The 26,569-nt window shown below is 31.9% G+C and overlaps 1 protein-coding gene across 4 annotated transcripts; it reads left to right on the top strand.

Moving 5' to 3' along the window:
- Positions 1-23,228, top strand: LOC143360656 (vacuole membrane protein 1). Of its 4 annotated transcripts, none has more exons than XM_076799698.1 (6): positions 1-390; positions 3,795-3,881; positions 16,661-17,005; positions 18,516-19,025; positions 21,704-21,973; positions 22,047-23,228. In XM_076799698.1, exons 2-6 carry the CDS (start codon positions 3,867-3,869, stop codon positions 22,176-22,178), a joined length of 1,272 nt encoding a protein of 423 aa, XP_076655813.1. In that variant the 5' UTR covers positions 1-390; positions 3,795-3,866; the 3' UTR covers positions 22,179-23,228. The 4 variants fall into 4 exon arrangements, with proteins under 4 accessions (XP_076655813.1, XP_076655811.1, XP_076655814.1 ...); XM_076799696.1 differs by having other exon boundaries at positions 3,795-3,887; XM_076799699.1 differs by lacking the exon at positions 3,795-3,881 and having other exon boundaries at positions 1-262.
- The last annotated feature ends 3,341 nt before the right edge of the window (positions 23,229-26,569 follow it).

The raw sequence follows: 26,569 nt of genomic DNA, 5'->3' as shown, positions 1-26,569 counted from the left end.
TTCAATATGATAAGGTTACGGCAATATACGGCAATTTATTTTAAGTGATACTAAGCGAATAGAAAGATGCGTATATACCTTCACTATTGAAACCTATTAGTGATTAGTCATTTTTGTATACGTAAGCTAACGCATGTTAGCATTTGGTATATATAGGAAGTGCTATGACTAGCACACATGAATGTAATACACGCGTTACTGTCGAGTTGACAGTTTAATTAATTAAGTTAAATAAAGACGTTAACTTTCATCGGTGCACATGGTAACTATCGATTATTTAATACATGCCAAAGTAATTTCGTTTTTACTCAAATGTGCGTGCATGATGATTTGGAAAAGAATCTTGCATTGATCCAACGCTTCGTCACGTTCGTACTTTAAGGTTAAAAGGTAACACATTTGTATTTTATTATGTTATATTGTTATATACAGTGTCTAATACTCGATAAAATAAACTGTTTATAATATTTTAGTTTGAAAATATATCGTCTTGAAATATGTACTATACAAATGTTTTTTTTTTTATAAAATTGATATGAAATCAATTTTCAATGCTCAAATATGTTTTCATAGTTCAAAGTTCCTTATTATTTTTTAAATTAAGGAATAGTCAACAGTGTAAACACTTAGCAAACATTTATATGTAAATATTTATTTTGAAAATAAATATGAATGTAATTATCAATACCATTGAAGATTGTAATTCATTAGAATTTTTATTATATAATGTAAAGGCCAAATTATAATTTTATGAAATAATTTGAGCATACTAATGTAGAATGAAATTTAAAATATACCCAAATACTTTCTATAATATATCAAATATTAAACATTGTTATTCAAATGATTTCATTAATTTTCTGTAAAATATTTACAAAATTCAATTTTTTGGGTATATGTAATGATATTTTTTTACTAAAAAGATTATTACTACTAGAAACATTTTTTTAAGGTTGAAAGTTTATATCCATTTGTATCCATATGAATGACTCAACAATTTCTTATGTTATATAACATAGAAATTAAGAAGCTCAATGGTAATTTATTTCAAATATAATACACACCTTTTATTTTCTCGTATGAATGAAAATATTTTGAAAAGAGGTACTAAAACCATTAATTTTTATTATAGGAAATATATATATTTTGTCTTACGCAATAATATCTTCCATTTAATAATAATAACTACCAATTCTTAGAGCATTGCTTAATTCATTAAATAAGTTGTTAACATATTTAATGTTAAGTGAGTGGAAAAAAAATAGATAGTGATTCTCAGACTTACGAGTACTAAAAGAACATACTACCATATGTTGAAAAATGTATCAGATCATTGAAATATTTATACAAATATGGAGCCATATTTAATTTACTATCGCTTTGCAGTTGTAGTACTAGTAATAGTAGTAGCAGTAGTACTTTGGAAATAACAGTATGAGTTAAAACATAATACAAGTACAGGGATTTTATACAAGTACAGAGATTTTTAGGTCTAAATGCTCTCTCTCGATAATATGCGGCTCATCTTGTTGAGTAAAACATTGTAATTTTAATCTTTCATTTACTTTAAATTAAATAAATTTTGAATTTCCACAAAAATTATCAGAGATGTACTTATGTCTGTAGTATTCAAATGGTTAAATTCTACATAGTGAACCAAACAAGTAACATAAACAAAAGAATATAAAAAACACAATAGTCAATTATTTATTGAAGTTGTGGTTTTATTATGAATGAGATTCTTATAGCATTCCTAGATTAATCTGTTTATCTAATCAGTATGTATATGTTATAGCTTGTTATAAACTTATACCACTAATTTTTAGTATGTAATTATTGAAAATCAATTATAATACACATGGTGATAGAAAACTCTATGCGAATACAGTCGAAGTTCTATTATTGGTATACTCATTAGCTGAATTCTACACATGTTTTCCTATATACAGTCAGTATAAAAAGTATTCGTACACCCTTTAAAAATGAATAACTTTTTTAAGCTTGCACAAAATGTCAAAAGAAAGTTTACAATACAAAACTCTTTACGAGTGATTTCTACAATGCAGACATAAAATTTTCAGAAAATACTAGGATATAAAATTCGATAGAATTTAGTACGATTTTTATTTATTTCAGATCTATAATGGCTACCAACACTGCAAATAAGATTTTATTTGATTCCACTTTCTTAAAATTTACCTACAAAAATTGGAAATTGCATAAACATCTGCAGTCTACTAATAATATACGAGAAAGCTTGGAAGTTCAATGAAATATTAAGATGAAATTTTAACTTAAAATGTAGTGAGTAGTTAGCACAAACAAGAAATAACTTTATGATATTTATAAATATGTATTGGTTTAGAACGCAGATTTAAAGAATTATTGAAACTAAAAGAACTATGATGTTGCAACTGAAAAAAGTATGGGATTCACAAAATTGGATGTAGGTACAGTTTCAGTGTTCATTTGCATTATTGTTCTGAAAATGTATGAAGTTCACTAGTCAAAAAGCTATTCCGTTATCCAAATATTTATGACTGCTGATTAGTTCCAATAATAGAGGTTCTTCTGTATAGTTCTCAGATCTTTTTTATTTCAAATTATAATTTTTTAATTTTTATTGATAATAGTACCAATAATGATTGATTATGGCTACAAATTATAGTAATAACTACAACTAATTACATAACTACTATAGTAATTAAAATTAATTACTTAAATTATTCATAGCCAAATAAAGTAATTAAATGGTAGCCTTTTATTATGACGTAAAAATTCTAATAGTATATAATTGAACTGACTTGTACTCCAGTATTTCAATATTAGATTATGCGAAATAATCAAGTTTTAGTTCTTTTAGAGCTGTTGTAAGTGTTTTTGCATAATAATAAAAATATGACATGTGCTCAAATGTAAAATTTTGCCAATCTAGAATATGTATCATTTTTAGAAATATGAACAAGTTATATTTACCAAGATTGTATAGTGCCAAATAATCTGTATTAATTTTTTTATAGCTGGAGTTGCTTCAGAAACTCCAATGAATGTTATTTTTATTTATTTGATTATCATGTTGAACTTCTTTGTCTTTGATAAAATGGTGAATAATTTAGACATTTTACATTACCTATAGAACAAAGTTGTTCAACATAAAATAATAAATTAAGTTAATGTCTCTTGTGTTATAGGAGATGCTCAAAATAGTGAATTTATATTGATATAACTTTACTATCAGCAAACTACTGTACACTTTTTAACAGTTTTTAATTAATTGTAACACATACTGCAATGATTTTTTGTTTTATATTCTTTGATATTATTAGTTTCTTCTTGCACACAATGTTTTTCCACTAGTTTCTGAAAAGAAGTCAAACTATATTATGATCTAAGCTGATCCATTGCATCTTAACCATTAATTTATAAATATGCTATTGAATATAGCCTTTTCTATGCATATTGTACGTATGGTATCACAATCCTAGCAAATTTGTAATTGTATATTTTCTAGTAAAATTTAAGGGTTGATACAGTGTAATTATTTGTACACCTATAAGATAATGCTACACGTTTATTAGTTATTGTCGTTAGTTTTTAACATATTCTAATCAGTACAAACTTCTGATTAACTAATAATACATTTTATACAAATTTGTATAGTTAATGAAACTTGATTAAGTCAAATTTATTAAATATTGCTTCTCTTCATACAATATAATGTGATCTTCAAAATCTGTTTCATGTTGTTCTTGATGTATGCAAACATGATATGGGCGGAATTTTTGTGGATCAAGAGTTCATGACAGACTGCTTCTATTAGTACCAACCTGATGTACAATCTGCCATGAATTAACCTGAGGATTACCATGCGTTACTGCAAGGTTTGGGTTAGGTTCATAGCACGCACCATCTCTTTTGATTTTATAACAGCATTTTTTATCGTTTGGACATTAGGTGCTTGAGTTTTCAGTTTTACTAAATCTTTTATATGACCACTAAACGACAGATTATATTCTTTATGATTAAAGAGTACATCCGCTTGTTCATTAAAACGAAAACTGCATTTTTATATGAATTTGTTAGCCATTTCTATTGGTACTTGATCTAATGATACTAATAGAAGGAAGTGTAAAATTTTGTAACAATGTCACTAACAAGGGAAAGTAACAAAGTAACATTTATTGACTTGCTGAAACTTTAGTAACAAGTTGTTTTTTAAGGATATTTGACATATATTTTTTTGTCAGCCATGGTTTATATCAAACAATTATTAACAACCTTCCAAGTTGAGAATGAGAACAATTATATTTTTGTTATTATTTATATACAATTCATTGTTATCTTTTCCTTGCAATTTCTATGAAATTCTTGATCTCTTATACCATAAAATTTTACTTTGAATTCTGTATACTTATTTTAATACAGCATTCTTCCTCACAATACAAATGATGAATGTCCCCAGCAACATTATTCTCATCGTGTAATTCATAAGGCACATAATGTTATCTGTATTGCTCTGTATTATCATCAGTCATAAATTAGTTATTGTCTTATACCTGGTAGAAATAAGTGGAATAATGTAATAAACATTTTTTAGCTACTTCTTCTAGCTTTAGGTATGAAAACTTAACTTTAAAAAATAGATAATACATTCTGGGAGACCTAGTAGAATAAACAAACGTAACTGACAACGAGACATGTATCTCACCTGCACTCAACGAAAAAAAGTTCTACTTTCCTTGATAACTGGTCAGATATAGTTATAGTTATGTGTCACATGCAACTAGCATTGCGTTAGTGTTCCATTGTATATTTTGGAAATTCAAAAAATCTAGCCATTAAAGATTGTAATTTTTGTTAATTTTTTTATTTTAATAATACTTAAGTTTCCTGTTTATTTATATGTAGGTGATGGATTAAAAAGTATCAACACTCAGATTTTTGTGACAATGTAAGTGAAAAAAGTAGCATATTGATACATTTCAGAATACTTAGTACTTTATTAAACACATAAATTATGTGTCAGTTTAGCAATATTAATAATTCTGCCTTGATAAAAAATAATGTGACAAATGTATAGGTACACTATTAATTAGTATATTAACAGATTGTATTCCAGCTAATTATTCAATGCTGGAAACCTGAAGGTTGTTGGTTACATTTTTTATTTATATATTTTTATATATTCGTTACGTATATACATTCTAAAAAAAGTAAACATACATCAAAATCAAAAGACAGAAGCAATAATGTTTAACGTGTGCGTACAGTAACTGAGGAATCTCATATTAACATGGATATGGTAAATGTGTTATACTATTCATTTCATGTTATAAGAAAAGTAATGAAATATTTCTTTTGTGTTATATTTGTGATAGAATTTTCTACTCAGCAGAGGATGTTACTCAAACGTAATGTATTACTTCAAACCATAAGAAATATATTCTCTGTTAATATATATGATGAGTCTAAATAAGGGCATTCATTAATTATAACAATAGAGAGTAACAGTTGGATTTGTAAAACTAAATCAAATTCAGATCTAGGAATATATTAGAAGAGATCTTTCTAGACTATGACACGACATGACTAGTTAAAATTCTAACGCTTACAAACAGATTTTTTGTTGACCTTTTTATATTATGACACTCCTACTTGTACATTTACTACGAAAATCAGTGTTTTGACCTTATTGCATATTGCTTATGCTACCACAAAGATCATAGTGGACCCATATTTTTCTTGATCCATTGTATATGTATACAAACGTGAACTACAAATAATCTAAAATTTTATGTTTATGTAATATCAAAAAGGTATTATAATTACATAAAAGTAATTTTTCTTGCATTTTCTGCAAGACACAATTCACACGATATTTCAATTCTTTTGTAAATTATTATTATTATATTGAATCTAATAATTTACAACATTACTTGTATTAATTTTCACGATACAAGTTTGCTGTGAATAGATGTATAAAGAAATTAAGAATATCAAGTAAATAAAATAAAAAAGTGAATAGAAATACCATATTAGTTAATGGTTACAAAAAAAAAGGTTAGTCGCGTCCGCACGTGATAATGTTAATGACCGCAGCCCATATACCATGCTGTGCTAAAAATACACAATTTTACCAGCTAAGCTAGGCTTTTGCTCTATTAGATTTCAAGATATTCGTTCAAATATGTGTCATTCCTAATAAAAACGACATTTGTCAAATATTTTTAAGAACTATTTACTTTTGTTTTTAATGAGAACTACAGCTCTATTTAAATCGGCGGATGTCTCTTCAATACGTTCCTTTGTAAGTTTACCATTTACATTTCTTAACACTTTAATCTGCTACTTCGTATTTCAAGAATACGTCCGTTCACGTTCAAACGTAAACGAACCGATATCTGTTGAAATATTGTAAGTACGAAAAGTATATTTGCAGTTCTTCATTTTAATATTTGAACGCCGAAGTACGATCAAGTTTATTAATTTGTAGTTAGATAATTAGTTAGTTACTTTATTAATTTCACCCTTCTTGGCCATGAAAATTTTCACAGATTATTAAAATGTTTGATTAATTATTTCCCGAAAATTTAGGAGTTGTTTTGTAATTGTAATATTTTATCGTGCAATAAATTGTAAACAAAATAACATGAAATTTTAAAGCGCTATAAAAATATTCGGATTCCATTCAAATCGAATACTTTATGTACATTTTCTTTAAGGGTATAATGGCCCTTTTAAACCAGAGACCCTAACTGTTATAACCAACATTTTAAAAGTTGTGGTATAAAAGTTAAAATTATTCTTTAAATGTTTTTGGTTACAAATAACCATTTGAATGACTAAAATTTTTTCTGGTCATTAGTAACTATTGCTGATAGCGGAATTCATTTTTGGCTACGAATAACTGTTGTTGACAACGAGTATCGTTTTCGGTTACGAATAACCATTATCGCTAATGAGAATTATTTTTTGGTCGCCGTTAACTGTTATCGATGACTCGGTTAGGTTTTAATTACGGCGTAACCAATATCGACGGCGGACTTTTATTTTGGTTACGACGTAACCAATATCGACGGCGGACTTTTATTTTGGTTACGACGTAACCAATATCAACGATGAGATTTTTATTTTGGTTACGCGTAACCAATATCAACGATGAGATTTTTATTTTGGTTACGACGTAACCAATATCAACGATGAGATTTTTATTTTGGTTACGAGAAATGTCGATACCGGAACTTTTGTTTTAATTACATTCAATCATCGTATATTTTTAAAAATAATATTATTAACAATTAGTATCCACTCACGATGTAAAATTAATTGTAGAATTTATATACTTTTAAGGGGGCTGTCTCATCTACCCTCTAAAAAACTAATCGATTATCATACATTTTTTCAAAGTTATGGCACGTCCTACGATCAAATCCTTCTTTACAATTGATTTAGCTACTCTCCGGTCATACAGGACAATTTTTTGTATAGTTTTGAATACTTCTTTCTTGACTCTATCCAGCCCAAATAAACACAGACTAAAATGAAAAAATCAAGATGATTCTGAATCATCCCTTGGATGGTTGCCCTTATCGCCCCCATCAAAAAAATAATTTATTTTAAAAATTGGCAAAATGGCGAATGTTTAAAGTGTACATTTCGAAATTTGGTACTTTTTCGGTAGTTTTTATAACCAAATGCGAATGAAAAATTCAACGTATGTAACAATATAATTTTGGTACCGGCTACAGCGATTAGGAATGTAGAGTAGCCTGTTAAAATTTTAGACCAATCGGCCATGTAGTTTTTAAGATTTTATCTACGCCAAGTGAAAAGAGGATGTTTTGAGAAAGATGCCTATAAAGTTTTGTATCGGCACTGCAACTTTGTCATTTTCATGAATTTCTATATGGTACTATAATTTTAAAAAATACAATAAAACAAAACGATTTTTTGACCCATTTACATGGAACAGCCTCCTTAAAAGTGTACAAATTCTAGAATTAATTTTACATCGTGCGTAGATACCAATTATTAATATTATTTTTTTAAATGTAGGATGATTGAAAGTAACCAACACAAAAGTTCCGACATCGATAATTCTCGTAACCAAGATAAAAGTCCCGCCGTCGATGTTGCCCAGTAAACAATTTGCTTTGAATTTTGCACCAAAATTTGTCTGCAAATTCCTATCCATATGTTTCCGCATTAGGCTCGGTATTTGAGTGCAAAGTCTGCAGCCAAAATTCCATGGCAGATTGAAGCCAAACCTTGGCTTCGTTCAGCTTCGTTATAGAGGACAGGTTGGTCGCACTACGAGGGATCCTAACCTTGTTTTGAAAATAAATATCGGGCAAAATTGGAGTACAATACATTTATACACATATTTTATTTTTTATAACACATTTTTTACGGCGCTTTGTATTTCACGGCACATTATGGTGTTTACGCACCACTTTTGCGAACAAGGTTACGTCCGCTCTTAGTGCGACGGACCTGCCCTCTCTAACGAGGGCCGAACGAAGCCAAGGTTGGGCTCCAATTTGGCATGGAATTTTGCCTGCAAACTTTGCACTTAATTTGCGATCCATATGTCTCCGAATTTGCCTGGGAATTTGTCGACAAATTTTAGTGCCAAATTTATATAAAATGGGGACCAAATTCTGGTCCAGCAGGGTTTGGTACCAAATGGGCAAGTCTTTTGCTCGCAAAGTGTGGTGCAAACATTGCGCTGAATTTGCTTGAAACAGCATTTGGCTAACTGGGTGGTTACGTAGTAACCAAAACAAAACCGAGTCATCGATAACGATTAACGGTTACTCGTAACCGAAAACGCTTCTCGCTGTCACTTACAGTTATTCGTAACCAAAAATGAATTCCGTCATCGGTAACAATTACTAATGAACAGAAAAAATTTTAGTCATTCATAGTGGTGTATTTGTAACCATAACAGATGTCTTAAAATATTTTAATGGCTTCATTTTTCGAACATTCATTTCTCATTTCTGCAATATTTACTAACACCTGACTTCCATTTGAATAAAAATTAAAATTTTTTTATTGATTTTTTCGGAAAATTTAAAAACGAACTGTGATTTTTGGTCTCTGTTTTAAACCGATCAAATTTGACACAGCATTGTTTTTCTTAATGCCTTATGATGCCATGATTTTCGAGGGCTCGGCCCTCTAGCTCCGGCCGCATGTCTTGCCCTCCGTGACGGCCATTGTGCTCGACCGACCTCAGGCGCGTATCGTATGAACAGCACGTGGCGCACAGGCCGACACACATATCAGTAGGTTTTACAAAACACCGATGACAGGGTATTTTTCGCGAGGTTGTTAGGTGGTCGGGCCGTTGCCGATACGTGTCTGTGACGGTAGTATAAATCGGTCTTTAACACGTTGAACGCCACGTCAGCCATATGTGGCTGACGGAATTATTAGGATCTGTAACATGCAAGAAAGTCGGAGGATTACTCAGTATCGTACATTTAATTTTTTGCAATTTTTATTTCATTAAATAACTTACTTTGATTTTATGGAATTTTTGGGGTTTCTAGTTTGGCGTTCAAAGTGTTAAGTGTATTATTACTACTATATTTTTCAAATTTAGTTTCTCGAAATTATCACGAAGGAAAACCGTGGAAGGGAAAAGTGCCAAGTCCTTCAAAACATTGAAAGAATCGAGATATCCTGTATTCAAAAATTTCGCGCTCCAAAATTTATCTTCCGAATTTATTTTTCAAATTTATTTTCTTTATTTCTTTTTCGAAATGATCATGCGATAGAGTGGAATAGGCTTTCTGAGGATACCACTGACAAAAGAAAGTGCACTGATGATAATAATGCCTCATCGGTGTTCTGAAAAACCTATTCATACGAGTGTCGCCCCAATGCGCCACGAATAACTTCTATGGTACGCGCCGGAGGAAAATTGGCTGTCGTAAGCTATTAATTCCGAAGCCGGCCGTATACAATTACTTCAAACTATTGCAATGATAATTATATCGGCTTTTTGATAAGTATTCTAATGACGACAATATCTTTTACGTGCTGATACAGGGTGTTCGGCAACAAAAGGAGAAAATTTAAATAGTGATTTTTTAGAACAATATAAAGCAAAAATCAAGAATAAAATATTGCAATTTCAGCTTTGTTTTTATAAGTCGAATTAAAGAGAGCAAGAATAAAGACAGAGTGCAAAAGGCAGAGGCGCACATGTATACACATAGGTGGTTTGCATCCTGCTATTAGTCAACTTTCATTGTTAATAATTAAAAAACAAAATCGAAATCGCAATTTTACTCTTTTTGATTTTCGTCTTTTACTATTTTAAAGAATAATCCCTTAAATTTTTCCCCATTTATTGTCAAACACTCGCAAACCGCAGCAGAATTATACGAACAAAACAGAAAATGTGTTACTGCAAATTTGTGCAGAAAGATGGTTTTTACAGATGCATAAATAGTTTTTTGTAAGTAGAAGTTGATTTTAGCCGAGATGTGGTCAACTGCGTCTCGATTATAAAGATCACGATTTTTAACTTTTTTATCTGTACCTGTAAAGAAAACTTAAAATATGTCTTTCGTCTTAAGTAAATTATATACATACACAAAGTTTAATCAAAGTCAATTAAGGTTACTATGAACCATAGATGATTAAAAATGACAAAAAATATGAGAAACTGCGATTTAAATAAATTGCAAGCTTGGAATTTAAACATTTTTAAATGCCTACCATCTTTCAATGCCTAGTTTTTTTATGCGTCAACCGAGGTCGATGAAACTTTGTACATTTACATATGTACATAAATCACTTAGATTTACAAAAGGCATGTTTTAAATTTTCGTTGTATGAACACACAAAAAAGTGAAAAATCGTAACCACTGTTTCTTCGCAATTCTTACCAATAGCGATTTAAAAAGAAGTTTTTTAACACATTTTTTAATAAATGAACCCTTCTAATATCTAAAAAAAAATCAAGTTGTTTGTTCCAATTTTAAAAAAGGTATTCGTTTTTAAAAGGTGTCCGAACTCTTTTGTCCGGCACTGTATGCCACTTCAACACGTTGACTGCCGCATGAATTCTACTTTGCCTTATAAATTAGGTAATTTCAGAACGAACAAATTAATATTCATTACCAATAATTTTATAATAATCGTTTTTAAGCAAATCAAGAGAGTTATACAGTGTTGTGTGCTTTCTCTCTTGCACAAAATTTGTTATTTTGCCTCGTTATTCAATGTTAGGTGACCTTATCTTATGTAAGTCGTTGAAATTGTCGAAATATTAGCTATTGTACCAAGAATATGGTAGTACAGCCATTAACAAAAATGGGACTAATTTTGAAACTGACGTAGTAGCTCCATCTACAAAACATAGTTAAAAACGAGTACGAATTCGTGGTCTTTTCAGCATCATAAAATTTCTCTAAATAAACATTTCTCATATGTCCAAAAGTATCAAATATTGCAACTGATCCAAGATGTCGCTTTACCCTGTACAGATTAACATATATCATATATTAACACTTAATGTATCGATCATTAAAAATGGCTGATATATGTTGTCGTATAAAATTTACGAGATTCTTTTTATTTAGATTTTGTACAATTTTTAATACGACGGGCTTAATAAGGAAATTGGTGTACGTCTTTATAAATACGTCTTTACAATTTCAATAATTACAGAGTAAAAAACTCGAAACCGGACATTTAACCGGTAGTGGTAGCTGGAGTGTTAAAATGTAGCGATTAAATTACATACACAATAACTGCACGTAAAGTATTTGCGTTAGAAACTCTGGAACAGCGATATTTGATGTGCCGCAAAGGCTCAAAAGTGTGCTGTAAAGAGTTTAGAGTTTAATATTTACTCGTTTTTTATCGTGACCAGTTTACGTACTTGTAATTATAGTCTCGTTATGTTTTGACAGAATGATCAGACCAGTGTTGCCAGATCAGGGGAAACAACTCGTATTGAGGAGAAAAAGTTACCCTCTCTCTGCCAGTTACCCTCTCTCTGATCACTCACGTGATCTAGTGACATATGCAGGATAGAGGCGAAACGTGTCACGTGACCGGGCCGTGGCGGACGTGTGGGGGAATAGCGTCGTAGAAGGAGATTGATATAGTGGGATCTAGGCGGCTCTAGGTCAGACCGTGTGGTTACGCACCGTACTCTTTAACATACTTGTGTGACGCACAGCTCTAAAATTGACTGTAACTAAAATCTTTTGAAGATACTCCCCAGAAGAATCAAACTTGTGCAATTAACCACGCTTGTGTTACAATTCAACAGTTAGGTGGGGAAACTTGGGTAACTAGTTAAAAAAGTTATTCTGATCTGGCGACACCTGTTAATAGATTTGAAGATATCGGCATGTAATACGTCTGGTGAAACACCCTGTATATGAAACTCTGTATAGGCAACGTTGTATCTGTTTCGTACGGTTATCCACTTACTGCATTGTTACTATTACTACAATACTAGCCGGATAAAAAGATTAAAGAGTGCCTTTAAACTTAAAGGCCCGGTCTTTGTAAATTGATGATAAGGTAGAGTGACTACATTACCGACAAAAAATGGTTTTACGTGCCTCAACTTTTCTGAGCTATATTTTGTCTTGATTCTCTGTGAAATAAAGCCAAAAACTTGAAGCACGTTTCTGGCGTCAGAATTCATAATATTGATAATACAGAGCAAAAAATGTGACAAATTTAGTCACAGACTTAAGACCCGTCGGATCAAGACCAAGACGGGTCTTAAGTCAGTATCTGTCTGCTGACTCTGAAAAAGTCATGTGACTATCCCGGGCCCTTAAACCGATTTAAACACCGTATGAATTTCAACACTGCACCTTCTCCATAGGCGTAGTTATAGAGGAAAATCGATAATCTGGGGTTTCCTCCCCCATATATTCTTTTTAAGTGCAATTAAAACTGCCGAAAAAGATGCGACACTTTTCGGATTGGAAGTAAACTTTTGTGCAAATAATCTCAAATACTAAAGCTTTAAAATTATTTATTCATTTTGGTTTCCTACATGAGAAGTTAAGCGATTGTCAGATCAATCTGGATCAATTTCAAGCAAAGCGACAAGCGGTCGAGTCAATCCTTCAACAAGTAGGACGAAGCAGAATCATAGATAACGTTCAACTACTTGAATTGGTTCGAATATTGGAGTCTATCATGTGCGTTTTGTTTGCAACTTGTCTGTATTGTTATAAAGACAATATCGCATGAATTACTAAGTTTGATCACTTTCATTGTCCTCAGTCTTTTTCTTAACCTACGTGGATCGATTCTTTGCAACATTTTTCAGAATAAAGTAGGAAGTTATAACGTTTAAAAGAATAGTTTAATAACAAAAATAATATTATATATTTCATATATTCATATATTTTATATATTCATATTATTTCATACATTATTTGTTCATAATATATTTTTACTTAAAACGTGAGATACCTCGCAAGTTATTGGTCTTTTGATTCGCAATCCTTTATTCCTTTATTAATATAATTATTTGAAAAATTGATAAATTAATCTTGAAATCTTCTGAAATCCACGCACAAAAATGATGTAACATGTTGTAGCCTCCTCGGTACATATATATCTCCAAAACATCAATATGAAATATGCATTTTTTTGTCGAATTGTTAGATATTTCAAATTTTTTTAAACGTGTTCGAGGATGAAATTAATTTTTAAAGAAGATGAAATTAATATTCACGGTGAGACACAACTAACATGATAATATAAACGTGGTAATGTGAAAACTTCAATATAAAATCGACAATTTTATGCTTCCGGGTGTTTTTAAAAATCGATTTTGCAACCAAAAATTCTAAAATAATTCACTGTCATGTGTGCTATTAGGTAGAATGTTCATGAAATCGTGAATCCTTGACCACACTGTCTTCCAAAGTCATACAAGGTCAGAAATAAGAGAAATATGTAGATCGAACGTTTCGTAACATTGTACTTACTACTGTATTATCGATAAGGCTACATAATTTTTGTTTAGTGACTGTTTTAATGTTTGTTTATGTTTCCCATAGTACATACTTACGCATTCCTTAGTCTGGAAACGTAATACCAGTATTCTGTTAACTTCAGTAAAACACGCCTGTTGTGTTATTACTTCACAAAGTATTGATTTATTGAATTAAAAGTGTTTAAGTAGATATTGTGTTTAAATACGTGAGACAGGTAGCAGGGTTCTTAGATAATATGTTCAATCATAAATGGATTAATACGTACAGACCTATAAAATGGCCTCCAAGATCCTCCGATTTATCGCTCAGGGTTTCTTATGGGGTCATATTAAAGATATTGTGAATATTACACCGCCAAAAAATTTGGAAGACATAAAGTAAGACAAAAAAGATGCATGTGCATCCATATCCAGTGCAATCACAAAGTATCAGGAATGTAATCAACAGAGCTCAGAAATGCATTCTTGCTACGGAATTAATATTGAACACGATATGTAGTCTTATTAATTTGCACTTGCAACATAGCAGTAAATATAATGTTACAAAATGTTCAATATAAATAATTTTCTTATCTCTGACCTTGTATGACCTTGAAAGTCATTGTGTTACATATCAGTGAGTTCATCTTGACCCACGCGTTCATACGACATTAAAAAATATATAGAATTCCATTTAAAAAACTAAAGGTCATTTTCGTTTCTCGAAAAATAATGCAGGTATAAAAAATTGACATAGGTTATCGTGTCGCCAGTATGATATATACCGTAAGTTCTTCCTCTTCGATCTTTTTAAAATGCTTACTGTTTACGAGAAAAATGATGATCCAATTTACCGCGAAGACCCTGTATAGGAAATTATGGTTGGCACCGTACACTGTATGCCTGTGTTTATTATCTACTATATAAATTACTACGTCTACGAGATATCTACTGTGAGATATATGACACCCTCCGAATTTGATGAAGCTTTACAACAGACACGGGCAACTTAATCCCCGCTGTCACTTCACTTTTCCCACTACTAGTGTACCGGTCCCCCATTATCAAGTATTTCATGCTTTACCGTGCGTGACCACGTGACTGCGAATTTATGCGTGTACAACTACATTTCACAAGAGTTTGGGGGGAGCCGGGAGTAGGGAGCGGAACCGCTTGTGGCTCGCGAGCCACAAGTTGCCCAGGTCTGTTTTACAAACTTGAAAGATAGACAGAAATAGTAAATACATACCTTTTAACCCATTTGCATCATTAGCGTATATATACGCTCAATTTTCTTGGTCACTATCACCGGAGCCGTATGCATACGCTCAACTTTGTTGGTCACTATCATTATTCGTTAGCTAAAAAATAGAAATGGAGGGTGTTGTTGGAGATGAAAGTAGTAATTCTGATTTTTTCTTATAATGTTAAAATATGAAGTCCTGAAGTTCTGTGGAGTGCTGAAAAAAGTTTGGTGATAAAGGCCTTCTTCTCATATTTCCTTATGATGCAAATGGGTTAATAGTTGTGGTAACTCTAAATTTGAGGGATGGTGTCACTGCCCACAACCCATCTTCCTGAGAGCTACTTTGAAAACAGGCGCGGATAGAACAAAATTTTCGGACATATTTTATATACGAACATCGAACTTTGATCTCGACCTTGATATATACATGTATGTTGTCAAGGTTAGATTTAGGGTTAGGTTCGTTTTGCGTGTCGTCGACTGTGAAAATATTAACGGCAATGATCCGTTCAACAGTTATGAAGCATTAAAGTTTCTGTTTTGTAGCATACGAGAGCACGATACATGCCAGTATAAAACCCATAAGTAAATCTGATGTCCTGTGCAACACGAAAGGAAAATATTCACATCCTTATACGATAATGTGAACAAAGCAATGATTTTATTGTGCTTTCGTATTGTTCAAAACGGAAACTGTAATACAGTGAATTCTCGATATATGTCAACAACAACACGGGTCTTACTAACGTCGTCTATCGTTCAGAAGACACTATTCTTTGATCCGCGCCGAATTATATCATATTTGGGATCATTTTCATTAGAAAAGTGCCACAAATATGTTGGTGAAAGTCCTATAAAAAAATAATTAAAAATAAAGAAGTTTTGTTATTGGATTTGCAGTGTCCTTCTCGTCTGACACCGATAAACCCGACTCGTGTTATGTTTACACTCTTCGGCGTCCGGGGCCTCTCGAGTTTCGCGGCCCCTCACGGTGTATACTCCGTGGTAGAGGGTTATAGTTCCGCGCCGTTTATCAGCCAGTCCTCTGCGACATATATAGAGAAATCACTGTATATTAAGTAAACACTGCATTACGTGATAAGTATTTTATATTTCAATTTCGTACAAAATGGTGTATACGAGTTGAGTATGATCATTACTATGAACATTAATTATGAAAAATTAAAGCAATTAATGCATGCAGTTTGCTGCTTATTTTGCTAGCTTTAACTTTAACGTTTATCTTTTGTCACGTTAAGCTAATTTTCTTTAAAAAATTTTTGTCCTGAAGTTAAAATGTATTTTTATGGAAAAAGTGCTATTGGAGTACTATTAATTAATACTAATAACTATTGGAGTAACAATCATTACAATTGGTTGCAGTATGTTTTAGTTATATGATGCACTAATGATCTAAATTATTTGCTATTTATTTGCAGAATAATCAATTGAGCGATACCATGTTGGAAAATACCACTGCCATTCAACGTGTGAAAGACTCAACTCCTGCTAATGGTGCTCAACAAAACATAGAGGCAAAGAAATCATTTACACAGTCCTCAAGAGATCGAAAGAATTCGGATAACGAATGTAATATAGATCCTGAATGTCTAACATTATGGCAACATCCAATTACTACTCTCAATTATTTTTTTCGGGAACTCTTTAGTAATATACTGAGCCTAGGAAATAAGACACTACTTTACAAGAGAACAGTATGGAGCACAGTTTCAATAATTGTATTGTTCCTGGTGTTAAGTAGAATTGTTGGCCCGCATCAACAGGTAAATATTAAATTTGTAGATATCAAAATTATAATCCACTTAAACTTTTTTATTATTAATTATTTTTTTACGAGTCTTTCACCAATATATTTGTGGAATTTTTCTGATTAAAATGATACCAAATACGATATCATTGAGATCATATTTACACTAATTTTCCGTTAATAAAATTGTAATGCAAAGTAACTTGCATTACAATTAGTAAAAAAGTATCTGTAGACTATAAGTGCATATACAGTAATCTCACGGGAAATGCTTAAACTTATTGAAGAAGAATTCATAACGCGTCTGATGGATCAACTTGAATAAACTAATAAATGATTTCATATTAAACACATCGGTAAATCTAATAGAAAATATTTCTACCGATTAATAATACCTACTCTGTAAGAGGAACATTTTTCTAATAATGGAGTAGTCTGATTCGCATTAGTGTAGCGGCACGATCCAGTGGACGAGCGGCACAGATAATCGATCCAGATCCCCGATTTTTTAATTATTTTACAACCTTCAACAAATATTATTATAATATTATTATGTGGTACCTTGTTGAATATAATGAATACTAGAACCAAATGCTCTGTACTTTCCCAGTTAGCCAAATCTGTTTCGAGCAAATTTTGATAAATGTTTTTATCACACTTTGCGAGCAAAAGGCGGTCAATTTGGTACCAATCCCTGCTTGAAGCAGATTTTTGTCCCTATTTGCTATGAATTTGACACCAAAACTTATCGACAAACACCAAGCCAAATGTGGAAACAAATGGATCGGAATTTGTAGACTGATGGCAAATTCATAGCAAATTGTTTACTGGGTATATTGTAGTTCGTCGCTGATCGTATAAACACCTTGCATTCAAAATACTTTAAACGACAGTGGTAATGTAGCAGACATCTACATTTTATTTTATAAATGTTATTATTTCATACTTTGATATTAAATACAACATTTTATTTGCTCCAAGTAGTTTGTTCCAAGAACTATACATTGCAGCACAAGCAATTCATAACACACTATGCAAATATGCATTAAGATATAAGAACTCGTCTTGAGATAGCGAATATTTATGGATTTACAGTGTCTTCAACTTGTAAAACACAATGCAGTTGTTATAGATACAAAATTTTTAGTGTAGGAGATACAATTCTGCAAAATTTTCAAATGTACTTGGAAAACGGTGTACTTATTTTGTGTAATTTAACATCTATTAATGAAGATGTTACATTTTCATTTATTGAATATCATGAGATCTTACATTTTTTTGAAATAGTAGCAGAACTAACAATTTCCTGTATACTTGTATACTAAATGACAACAAAGTGTGACAGTATAACTGCTGATAATAAGCGGCCTGACAATAAAACATGTAATTGATTAGATGTTGATATTACCAAGAACATTTTTACAAGCTGGAAAAAGAATAAAATTTCTGCATAAGTTTTACATAATTTCTGCACATATAAAGCGTAAGGCTGAGATTAAAATTATTAAATATTTTCATATTTTCAGATTTTAAAAGCATGGGAGATCAAAGTGATTTGGTGGTTATATTGGATAGGTTTAGGTGTCCTTTCTAGTGTAGGTCTTGGTACCGGCTTACATACTTTCGTACTTTATTTAGGGCCACACATAGCAGCTGTTACAATGGCTGCATATGAGTGCGGTGCGCTTAATTTTCCTGAACCACCATATCCTGATCAAATAATATGTCCCACAAAAGTTGATCCAATGTGGACAGCAGGAATATTAAATATCATGAGAAAAGTCCGTGTAGAAGCCATGCTTTGGGGTGCTGGTACTGCCCTTGGTGAATTGCCGCCGTATTTTATGGCTAGAGCTGCTCGAACTAGTCGACAAAACAACAAAAGCGACAAATTCGATCAAGAAGACTTGAAAGAGTTAGAAGCTTTAGAAGCTTTAGAAAATGGTGAAAATGTATCATTCTTGATACGTATCAAACTAACGATGAAACATTTTGTACAAAAAGCAGGCTTCTGGGGAATCCTTGCCTGTGCTTCAGTAAGTAAACGTTTTCCTATTTTTGTATTCTTAATAATGGGTAATTAGTTCGCAAGAAAATTTCATGCCACGGTCACATGCTGCACGGTCTCGTAGACGGTTTATCATCACAAGCTCAGTCGGTTTTGAGTTGTAGAATCAGGATAAAAGGGCCTAGCCGAATAAGATGGTCAAAACTGCTCTTAGACGTTTTTCAATAATTAATGAACCATTCGAAAGCTGACCAAGAAAAACCCCTCTGAGCCAAATTTCAACCCCCTATCTTGCTCGTGAGGGTAGTTACAGGGTAAATTAGATTTTGAGCTTTTCCGTGCATTTTCCGCACTCTGATGCTTCCCAAAATTCTGAAAAAAATGTGACATATTTTGGACCCTAAGGCAGGTTTTTGAGAATTTTTTCAGATTTTTTGGATGCAAACTGTGGTCGTAAAAAATGAAAAACCTCAAAAAAATCGGAAAAATGCAGGTTTCTCAAAAATATGAAAACATGCTATTGAGCTGTTTAGTGCCCCAATAAAGTACCATAACAGGCAGTGTCCTCAATTTTTTTTAGATTTTTTGTTGTGGGAAGTCTTTGTCAAAAACAAGAAAAACCGAATTTTTTCCACGTTTCTGCTATTAGGAGGAAAGTTACACTTGTTGATTTTATCGCAAGTATATATTAAGTCATTTTTAACGTTATTACACTGAAACAAGTAAGTGTTTGACTTCAGAAATATGTTTTAAGAGAAAAATAAATTCTATTTCGTGCGATATATACCAGAATGTTCGCAACGTTTACAACATCGCCGGTTGGCCGAGCAGTCAAGGTGTCGGACTACGGAGCGGAATCGCTGGGTTCGAATCCCGTCGAGGGTAAAGTTTTTTTTTTCCCTACATCATCTTTATTTTTTCAATTTCTTATATAGTTTATTCATGTGATTTTAACAATATTTTTTTAATGTTTTTAAAAAATATTGAGGTAACATTTTTAACTAACTTTTATTTATATATTACTCCGATTTGACTTCGAATTTAATGATATTATTTTCTTGGATTAGGCAATAAATTAATATTTATATTATTGTGTTCGTCCACGATTTCCGCCAAATATAGAAATTGCTTGCGAAAATTGGTAAGATTCCGTGAAAAGAATTTTTAAATCTACTTCTGTCATTTCCGGAAAATCCAGAGTATCTACCGAAGATACTGTTTGAAATGGAGTCGTTTTGCAGTTCCAATTATGTCCAATTTTTGGAAAGGTTCGTTGTCTACTTGTTTGTGTAGAAGCTGGTACTTTTGACCTTGTATACTATACATTGCCTCTCAACCCAATGAATTTTCGCGACTTTTCGGGAATAATTCGACTCTTTCGTCGAAAGTTGAGAACGATTACCTTTTAAAGCAGGCATGAGAACTCTGAAACCAAGACCTGTTAAATGAGATGTAACATCTCGAAAACCTCTGTCGACAATACAAAAGTCTCCCCTCTTCATGATGGTTTTCAATCAAGTAACTATAAACGGAAATACATCCTCATGTACGTTACAATAAAGAGGTATGGCTAAGGCTTATTTGTACCTGATACCTCACTTTAAAAATAGTGGTAGTATGTAGCCCTTTTCTTTCAATTTGACAAAAACCAATACTTTGCTGCGTGTTATTTATTCAGAGTTCTTCTCATTTCCTCCCTAATTTATGAAGACGCAAGGCTTAGAAACCAGATTAATGAATTTTAATATTAAGAATGTTAGAGAGGACCGTAATGAAGATCATATACAATTAGAGAATCGAGGAAGTGATAGATAACTCTAAAACTACATTTACATATATTTTACTCAAAAATGTTTCTTAAATATTTTTAAAACATTAAAAAAATATTGTTAAAATCACATGAATAAACTATATAAGAAATTGAAAAAATAAAGATGATGTAGGGAAAAAAAAAACTTTACCCTCGACGGGATTCGAACCCAGCGTTTCCGCTCCGTAGTCCGACACCTTGACTGCTCGGCCAACCGGCGATGTTGTAAACGTTGCGAACATTCTGGTATATATCGCACGAAATAGAATTTATTTTTCTCTTAAAACATATTTCTGAGGTCAAACACTTACTTGTTTCAATGTAATAACGTTAAAAATGACTTAATATATACTTGCGATAAAATCAACAAGTGTAACTTTCCTCCTAATAGCAGAAACGTGGAAAAAATTCGGTTTTTCTTGTTTTTGACAAAGACTTCCCACAACAAAAAATCTAAAACAAATTGAGGACACTGCCTGTTATGGTACTTTATTGGGGCACTAAACAGCTCAATAGCATGTTTTCATATTTTTGAGAAACCTGCATTTTTCCGATTTTTTTGAGGTTTTTCATTTTTTACGACCACAGTTTGCATCCAAAAAATCTGAAAAAATTCTCAAAAATCTGCCTTAGGGTCCAAAATATGTCACATTTTTTTCAGAATTTTGGGAAGCATCAGAGTGCGGAAAATGCACGGAAAAGCTCAAAATCTAATTTACCCTGTAACTACCCTCACGAGCAGGATAGGGGGTTGAAATTTGGCTCAGAGGGGTTTTTCTTGGTCAGCTTTCGAATGGTTCATTAATTATTGAAAAACGTCTAAGGGCAGTTTTGACCATCTTATTCGGCTAGGCCCTTTGTAGTGACTTGTTATTATCAAAATAAATGATTTGCAGATCCCCAATCCATTATTTGATCTTGCTGGACTGACGTGTGGTCACTATCTAATTCCTTTTTGGACATTTTTTGGTGCAACACTTATTGGAAAGGCTGTTGTAAAAATGCACATTCAACAGCTTGCAGTAATTATAGCTTTTAATGAGGAACTTCTAGATAAATTTATTAAGTTACTGGCAGTTGTGCCATATGTGGGTTCCAAGTTTCAAGAGCCGTTGAAAAAGTATCTTATTCAACAGAAACAAAAGTTGCACGATAAAACATCTGCGGTATGGTTTTCTTACTTTCAATTACTTATGTTTGGTATGTCTGAAAGTATATCAAAATATATTTTACTTACAGGATGGAGCAACAACAATTTCATGGTTATTTGATAAATTTGTAATGTTGATGGTATGTTATTTCCTAGTAACAATTATTCATGCATTGGCAAGAAATTATCATCGTAAACGAACTAAACTGTCTACCGATTAAAAGCTAATAAATATAGGATGTACAATGTAAACGTAAAATCAATTATTAAACAAACTTCATATAAAATTGCTGTTATAGCACTATATAATTAAGGTATTAAAAATAATAACAGTTCGGTGGAAAGTTTGACTGCACAGTACCACGTTCGCAAGGTAAAAAAAAGTGAAGAATAAATTGTGAAAAATTCGATGTTTTCTTAACGTACTAATTTTTGTAAAATGCTGTGTAAACGCTGAAGATATCCTCGTAATCGTAACACGTGTGATTACGGAAATGTACATACATCGGAGAAAATTTTTAAAATCATGTAATATATAGTGTATGCATTTTACTTTTACATGTAACTTTCATAAAGACAATGGAACATATTATTCAGAATTATTTGTAGAGACGATATAATGTTTACGACTTTGTTTATGATGAGTTTAAGAGTGATACAAATTTAGCTAAGGTACACTTTTTATAAAAGTCATATAATTTTAGGTACTCCTATGGTTATTAAATATGTTTGTCAGTATTTCATAAGCGAATAAAAGGGAGAAATATTTCTGTGGTTTAGTATGTAGAATATTAAAATTCACTTTTATGTGTTTTCTTTTACTATATTTTTTGCATTTTTGCTTTTGATTTCCATTCAAAAACATGAGAACTTAATAATTTTGCGATTCAATATTATGAAATCATTATTTTACGGTATTATTAAATTTGAGACACATTTAGGGAACAAATATAAAAATATTCCGTAACATATTTAAAATGACTGTAGTATATATGGCTTTTAAACATATAATAAAATTATTTTCCGTGGTTTGTTATGAAATGTTATATTTTTATGATAGAACATTATTCCAATTATTCATATGTGATAAATTGAAAAGCTTTTTGGTTGCAGAACCAGGCTGTTCCTAATATGGGTTGATTTTAATTGTAAACTATTATTATACATAAATATTTTCTGTTTCCATTGTAATGCATTTATCAAACGTATGTGTTATAATTTGTAATTTACATATATTTTGAAGACATAAAATTAAATACGAATTAAAGGTAGTTTAAGGACTCCAATTTATTTTAAGTTTCTTCATTATCTGATTGTGTAGACTGAATCATATTAAAAACTTGCAACTTCTATTTGTTGAAATCTGGAACTTCTTCGTTACTCTTATCTTAACCCTTTACTGCTAGGTGTCTGCGGATAGCAGTTTAAGCATTTTTATCGTTCTGAACGTGTGACCCCTACAGAAAGAGGAGTTCAGTTACAATTCGAATCCTGGGAAGCACGCTTGCGCGTGCCCGCAGCAGTCTTTCGAATCGATACACTTATAGTACCGCAGACGAGGTATAAGGATAGACCTATCATCTTATGGGACTTCGTGTCCGATGTTCTGAAATATCGACCGTTCAAAAAATCAGAGGTTTTGGCACAGACGAGGTATAAGAATAGACCTATCATCTTATGGGACTTCGTGTCCGATGTTTTGAAATATCGACCGTTCAAAAAATCAGAGGTTTTGGTATGCCCTCTACGATTTAGAGTGGTGAGTTTAGGAATTAAATTGAATCACAGGTATCGAAGGCGTAGTTGCCAAACCACATCGGAGAATATTCGTCGCATAGTTGCCAATTTACTGTTACTGCCGTGTAATGCACAGCGCGTATTTCGGCTATTTTCCAAGTTACAGTCGCAATTCTGGAAAAGTAAACGAAACGAGATATTACATGATTAATTCAACCTGAATATTTCATCTCTGTTTAAGTACAATGCTTTCTGTTTCTATACCCATTTTAAAGCTAAATAAATGCTTTTTCAATTTATATAAATAAACTTTTATTTATTGATAGTAAACATAATAATAATTGTTGTTAAAAATTGAAATACCTATTTAGCGCTATTTTTATCTTGAAATTGATTCATATAAACAGTTGTTGGCTTCTTTGAACCTTTTGTTATCAAATACAATTTTCGAAAAGGACGGAAAAATATTCAAAAGATTGTCAACAAAAATTTTAATGACAGCTGTTATGAGAGGTTCCATATTCGTTACAAGTTGCAGCGTGTCTGTTATTATATGTTAACATTACATATACAATTATTAGTTCTTTTTTCCAAATATTTTCATAAGTTGTGCAAGAACTTATTAATTATAAACAATAAATCTGTATAAAATTCTGTTTATTGCTGATCTGACTAATCGTTAAATCGTAAAAGCATACATGAGTTCAGATTTAGTTGATCTCTTACCATTATTGTTATCAGTTTTGAAGTAATTGTTTATCAATAATAACAATATCGATAATAATTATCGATAATAACAGACATGCCGCAACTTGTAACGAATATAGAACCTCGCATAACAACTGTCACTAAAATATTTTTTGACAATCTTCTGAATATTTTTCCGCCCTTTTTGAAAATTGTATTTGATAACAAAAGGTTCAAAGAAGCCAACAACAGTTTATATGAATCAATTTCAAGATATAAATAGCGCTAAATAGGTATTTAAATTTTCAACAACAATTATTATTTTGTTTACTATCAATAAATAAAAGTTTATTTATATAAATTGAAAAAGCATTTATTCTGCTTTAAATGAGTATAGAAACAATTTAGATTAAAAATGATAAAAAATAATTCCTCTCCATAAAAAAATACTACTTAATTTAAATAATAATAATTTTATGTAATTTAAAATAAAATGAAATAAGAAGAATACGCTTATGAACAAGATTTAATGAAAATTTATGATATAGAGGTAACGGTTATTTAAATTTTAATTAAGCTTATTATTTACACGAAAAAGGTATACTTTTTTTTCTTTAAGTAAGAGGAGGAAAATGCCTTACGCACATCCCAGAATGGGGTAGTGTGGGGCTCAGGTAGCAGATTTTTGGCGTACCTAGACCCACTAAAAACCTGACCTCACCCGGGACACCACGTTTTTCACCGACATTTCATGAGATAAAACGCGAAGCCGCAGGTTGCCGCAGTATAATTTTGGATTTATTATTTACTTAGACATCTACAAACGTGTTTTTAGCATGCGCACGTTGGCACACGTTGGCGCAAGAGAGATATCGCTTTTTAAACTTCATTAACGTTGCTCTTTTCCACGTTTAATGGCATTACATGTAAAACTGCTCGAAGAAATTAAAAATAAATAGTTTCCACGATTGTTTCCGAGTCTTAGTACTCGAAGTAAGCCAGGAAAAAAAAATATTTTTCGTATTTCTATTTTTACAGGCGCATACGGTTTCTTCAAACATGCGCTTGAGTTCATTCTGAAACCTAGGTATGTTTAGCATGGCCGAATTTAATTCATTTTTATGGAATTGCCGAATTTGATTCATCCTTGAAACGTTTTGATTTAATCCCCTACTAGTAAAAAATATAACAAATTTCATTTTATAAGACACTTGAAAATATGGAGTTTTAGCCGCTCTCAGACCACTGTGCGGCGGAGTAAGGGTACCGACTTTTATAGCCAATTCGCCTGTGAAATTCCGCAATCGTTGGGCCTTCGGTCAAAATATACCTGCAGCCTTTTTAAACTGTGAATCCTCGAAGCTGGAGTTTCCCTCGTCGTTCATGGTAGCTCTGAAAAGAGCTGATTTTGAAAGAAGAGCTGTCCGCAAAGATTATTCCACATAATTCTGGCAATATTGATATTGCGCGGTTGTTGGGCCTTCGGTCAAAATATATCTGCAACCTTTTTAAACTGTGGATCATTAAAGTAATCGAAGCTAGAGTTTCCCGCGTCGTTTGTGGTAGCTCTGAAAAGAGCTGATTTTGAAAGAAGAGCTATCCGCAAAGATTATTCTACATAATTCTGGCAATAATGATACTCAAGGATAAAATGAGAAAAACATAAATGTTCTTTGCACCAAGAACATTTAAGTACAACTACATTTGAGCAATGGAAACACGTTAGACCATCTAATTTTGTAAAGCAGAACTCTACGGGATTTTCAAATTCTCCTGGCTGCTCTTCTATATATCCACTGCGGAACCAAGCATATTGAAACAGCCGTTTATAACGCGCAGCTGATAATTGGTTGTGGATTAATGAGTGTAGTTTAATAATATTATCTCTTGCGTGTAGATTGATATCAATATTTAATAATATTGCAAGATCGGAAGATCGGCCCTCTGGCAGGGCGTTACGTATGATCTCGTCGTTATATCCATTCCATGAATCAAGAAGTAAAACAGAATTTTCTGGAGCAGATGGGAGAAATACTTCAGTCAACCACGTTCTAAATAATTCTTTCGTTAGTTTACCCGATGTGGAAGCTTCAATGTGGACATTAGGTGCTGTGAACACACTTCTTCGTACATGAGGTCCTAACTGCCCTTTGACTTCTTTCAAAACAATATACAATGGCGATAGCCG

This window comes from Halictus rubicundus, chromosome 13, assembly GCF_050948215.1.
Source record: "Halictus rubicundus isolate RS-2024b chromosome 13, iyHalRubi1_principal, whole genome shotgun sequence".
Classification (NCBI taxonomy): Eukaryota; Metazoa; Arthropoda; class Insecta; order Hymenoptera; family Halictidae; genus Halictus; species Halictus rubicundus.
This window is presented reverse-complemented; position numbering and strand designations above follow the sequence as displayed.

What these genes read in the sequence shown, in the direction of transcription:
- LOC143360656 (XM_076799696.1), top strand. Translation starts at nt 3,867, where the DNA reads ATGCGTTACTGCAAGGTTTGG. An exon ending in TTGTTGGCCCGCATCAACAG is followed by an intron (nt 17,006 to 18,515) that starts GTAAATATTAAA and finishes TCATATTTTCAG; the next exon opens with ATTTTAAAAGCATGGGAGAT. An exon ending in TGCACGATAAAACATCTGCG is followed by an intron (nt 21,974 to 22,046) that starts GTATGGTTTTCT and finishes TTTTACTTACAG; the next exon opens with GATGGAGCAACAACAATTTC.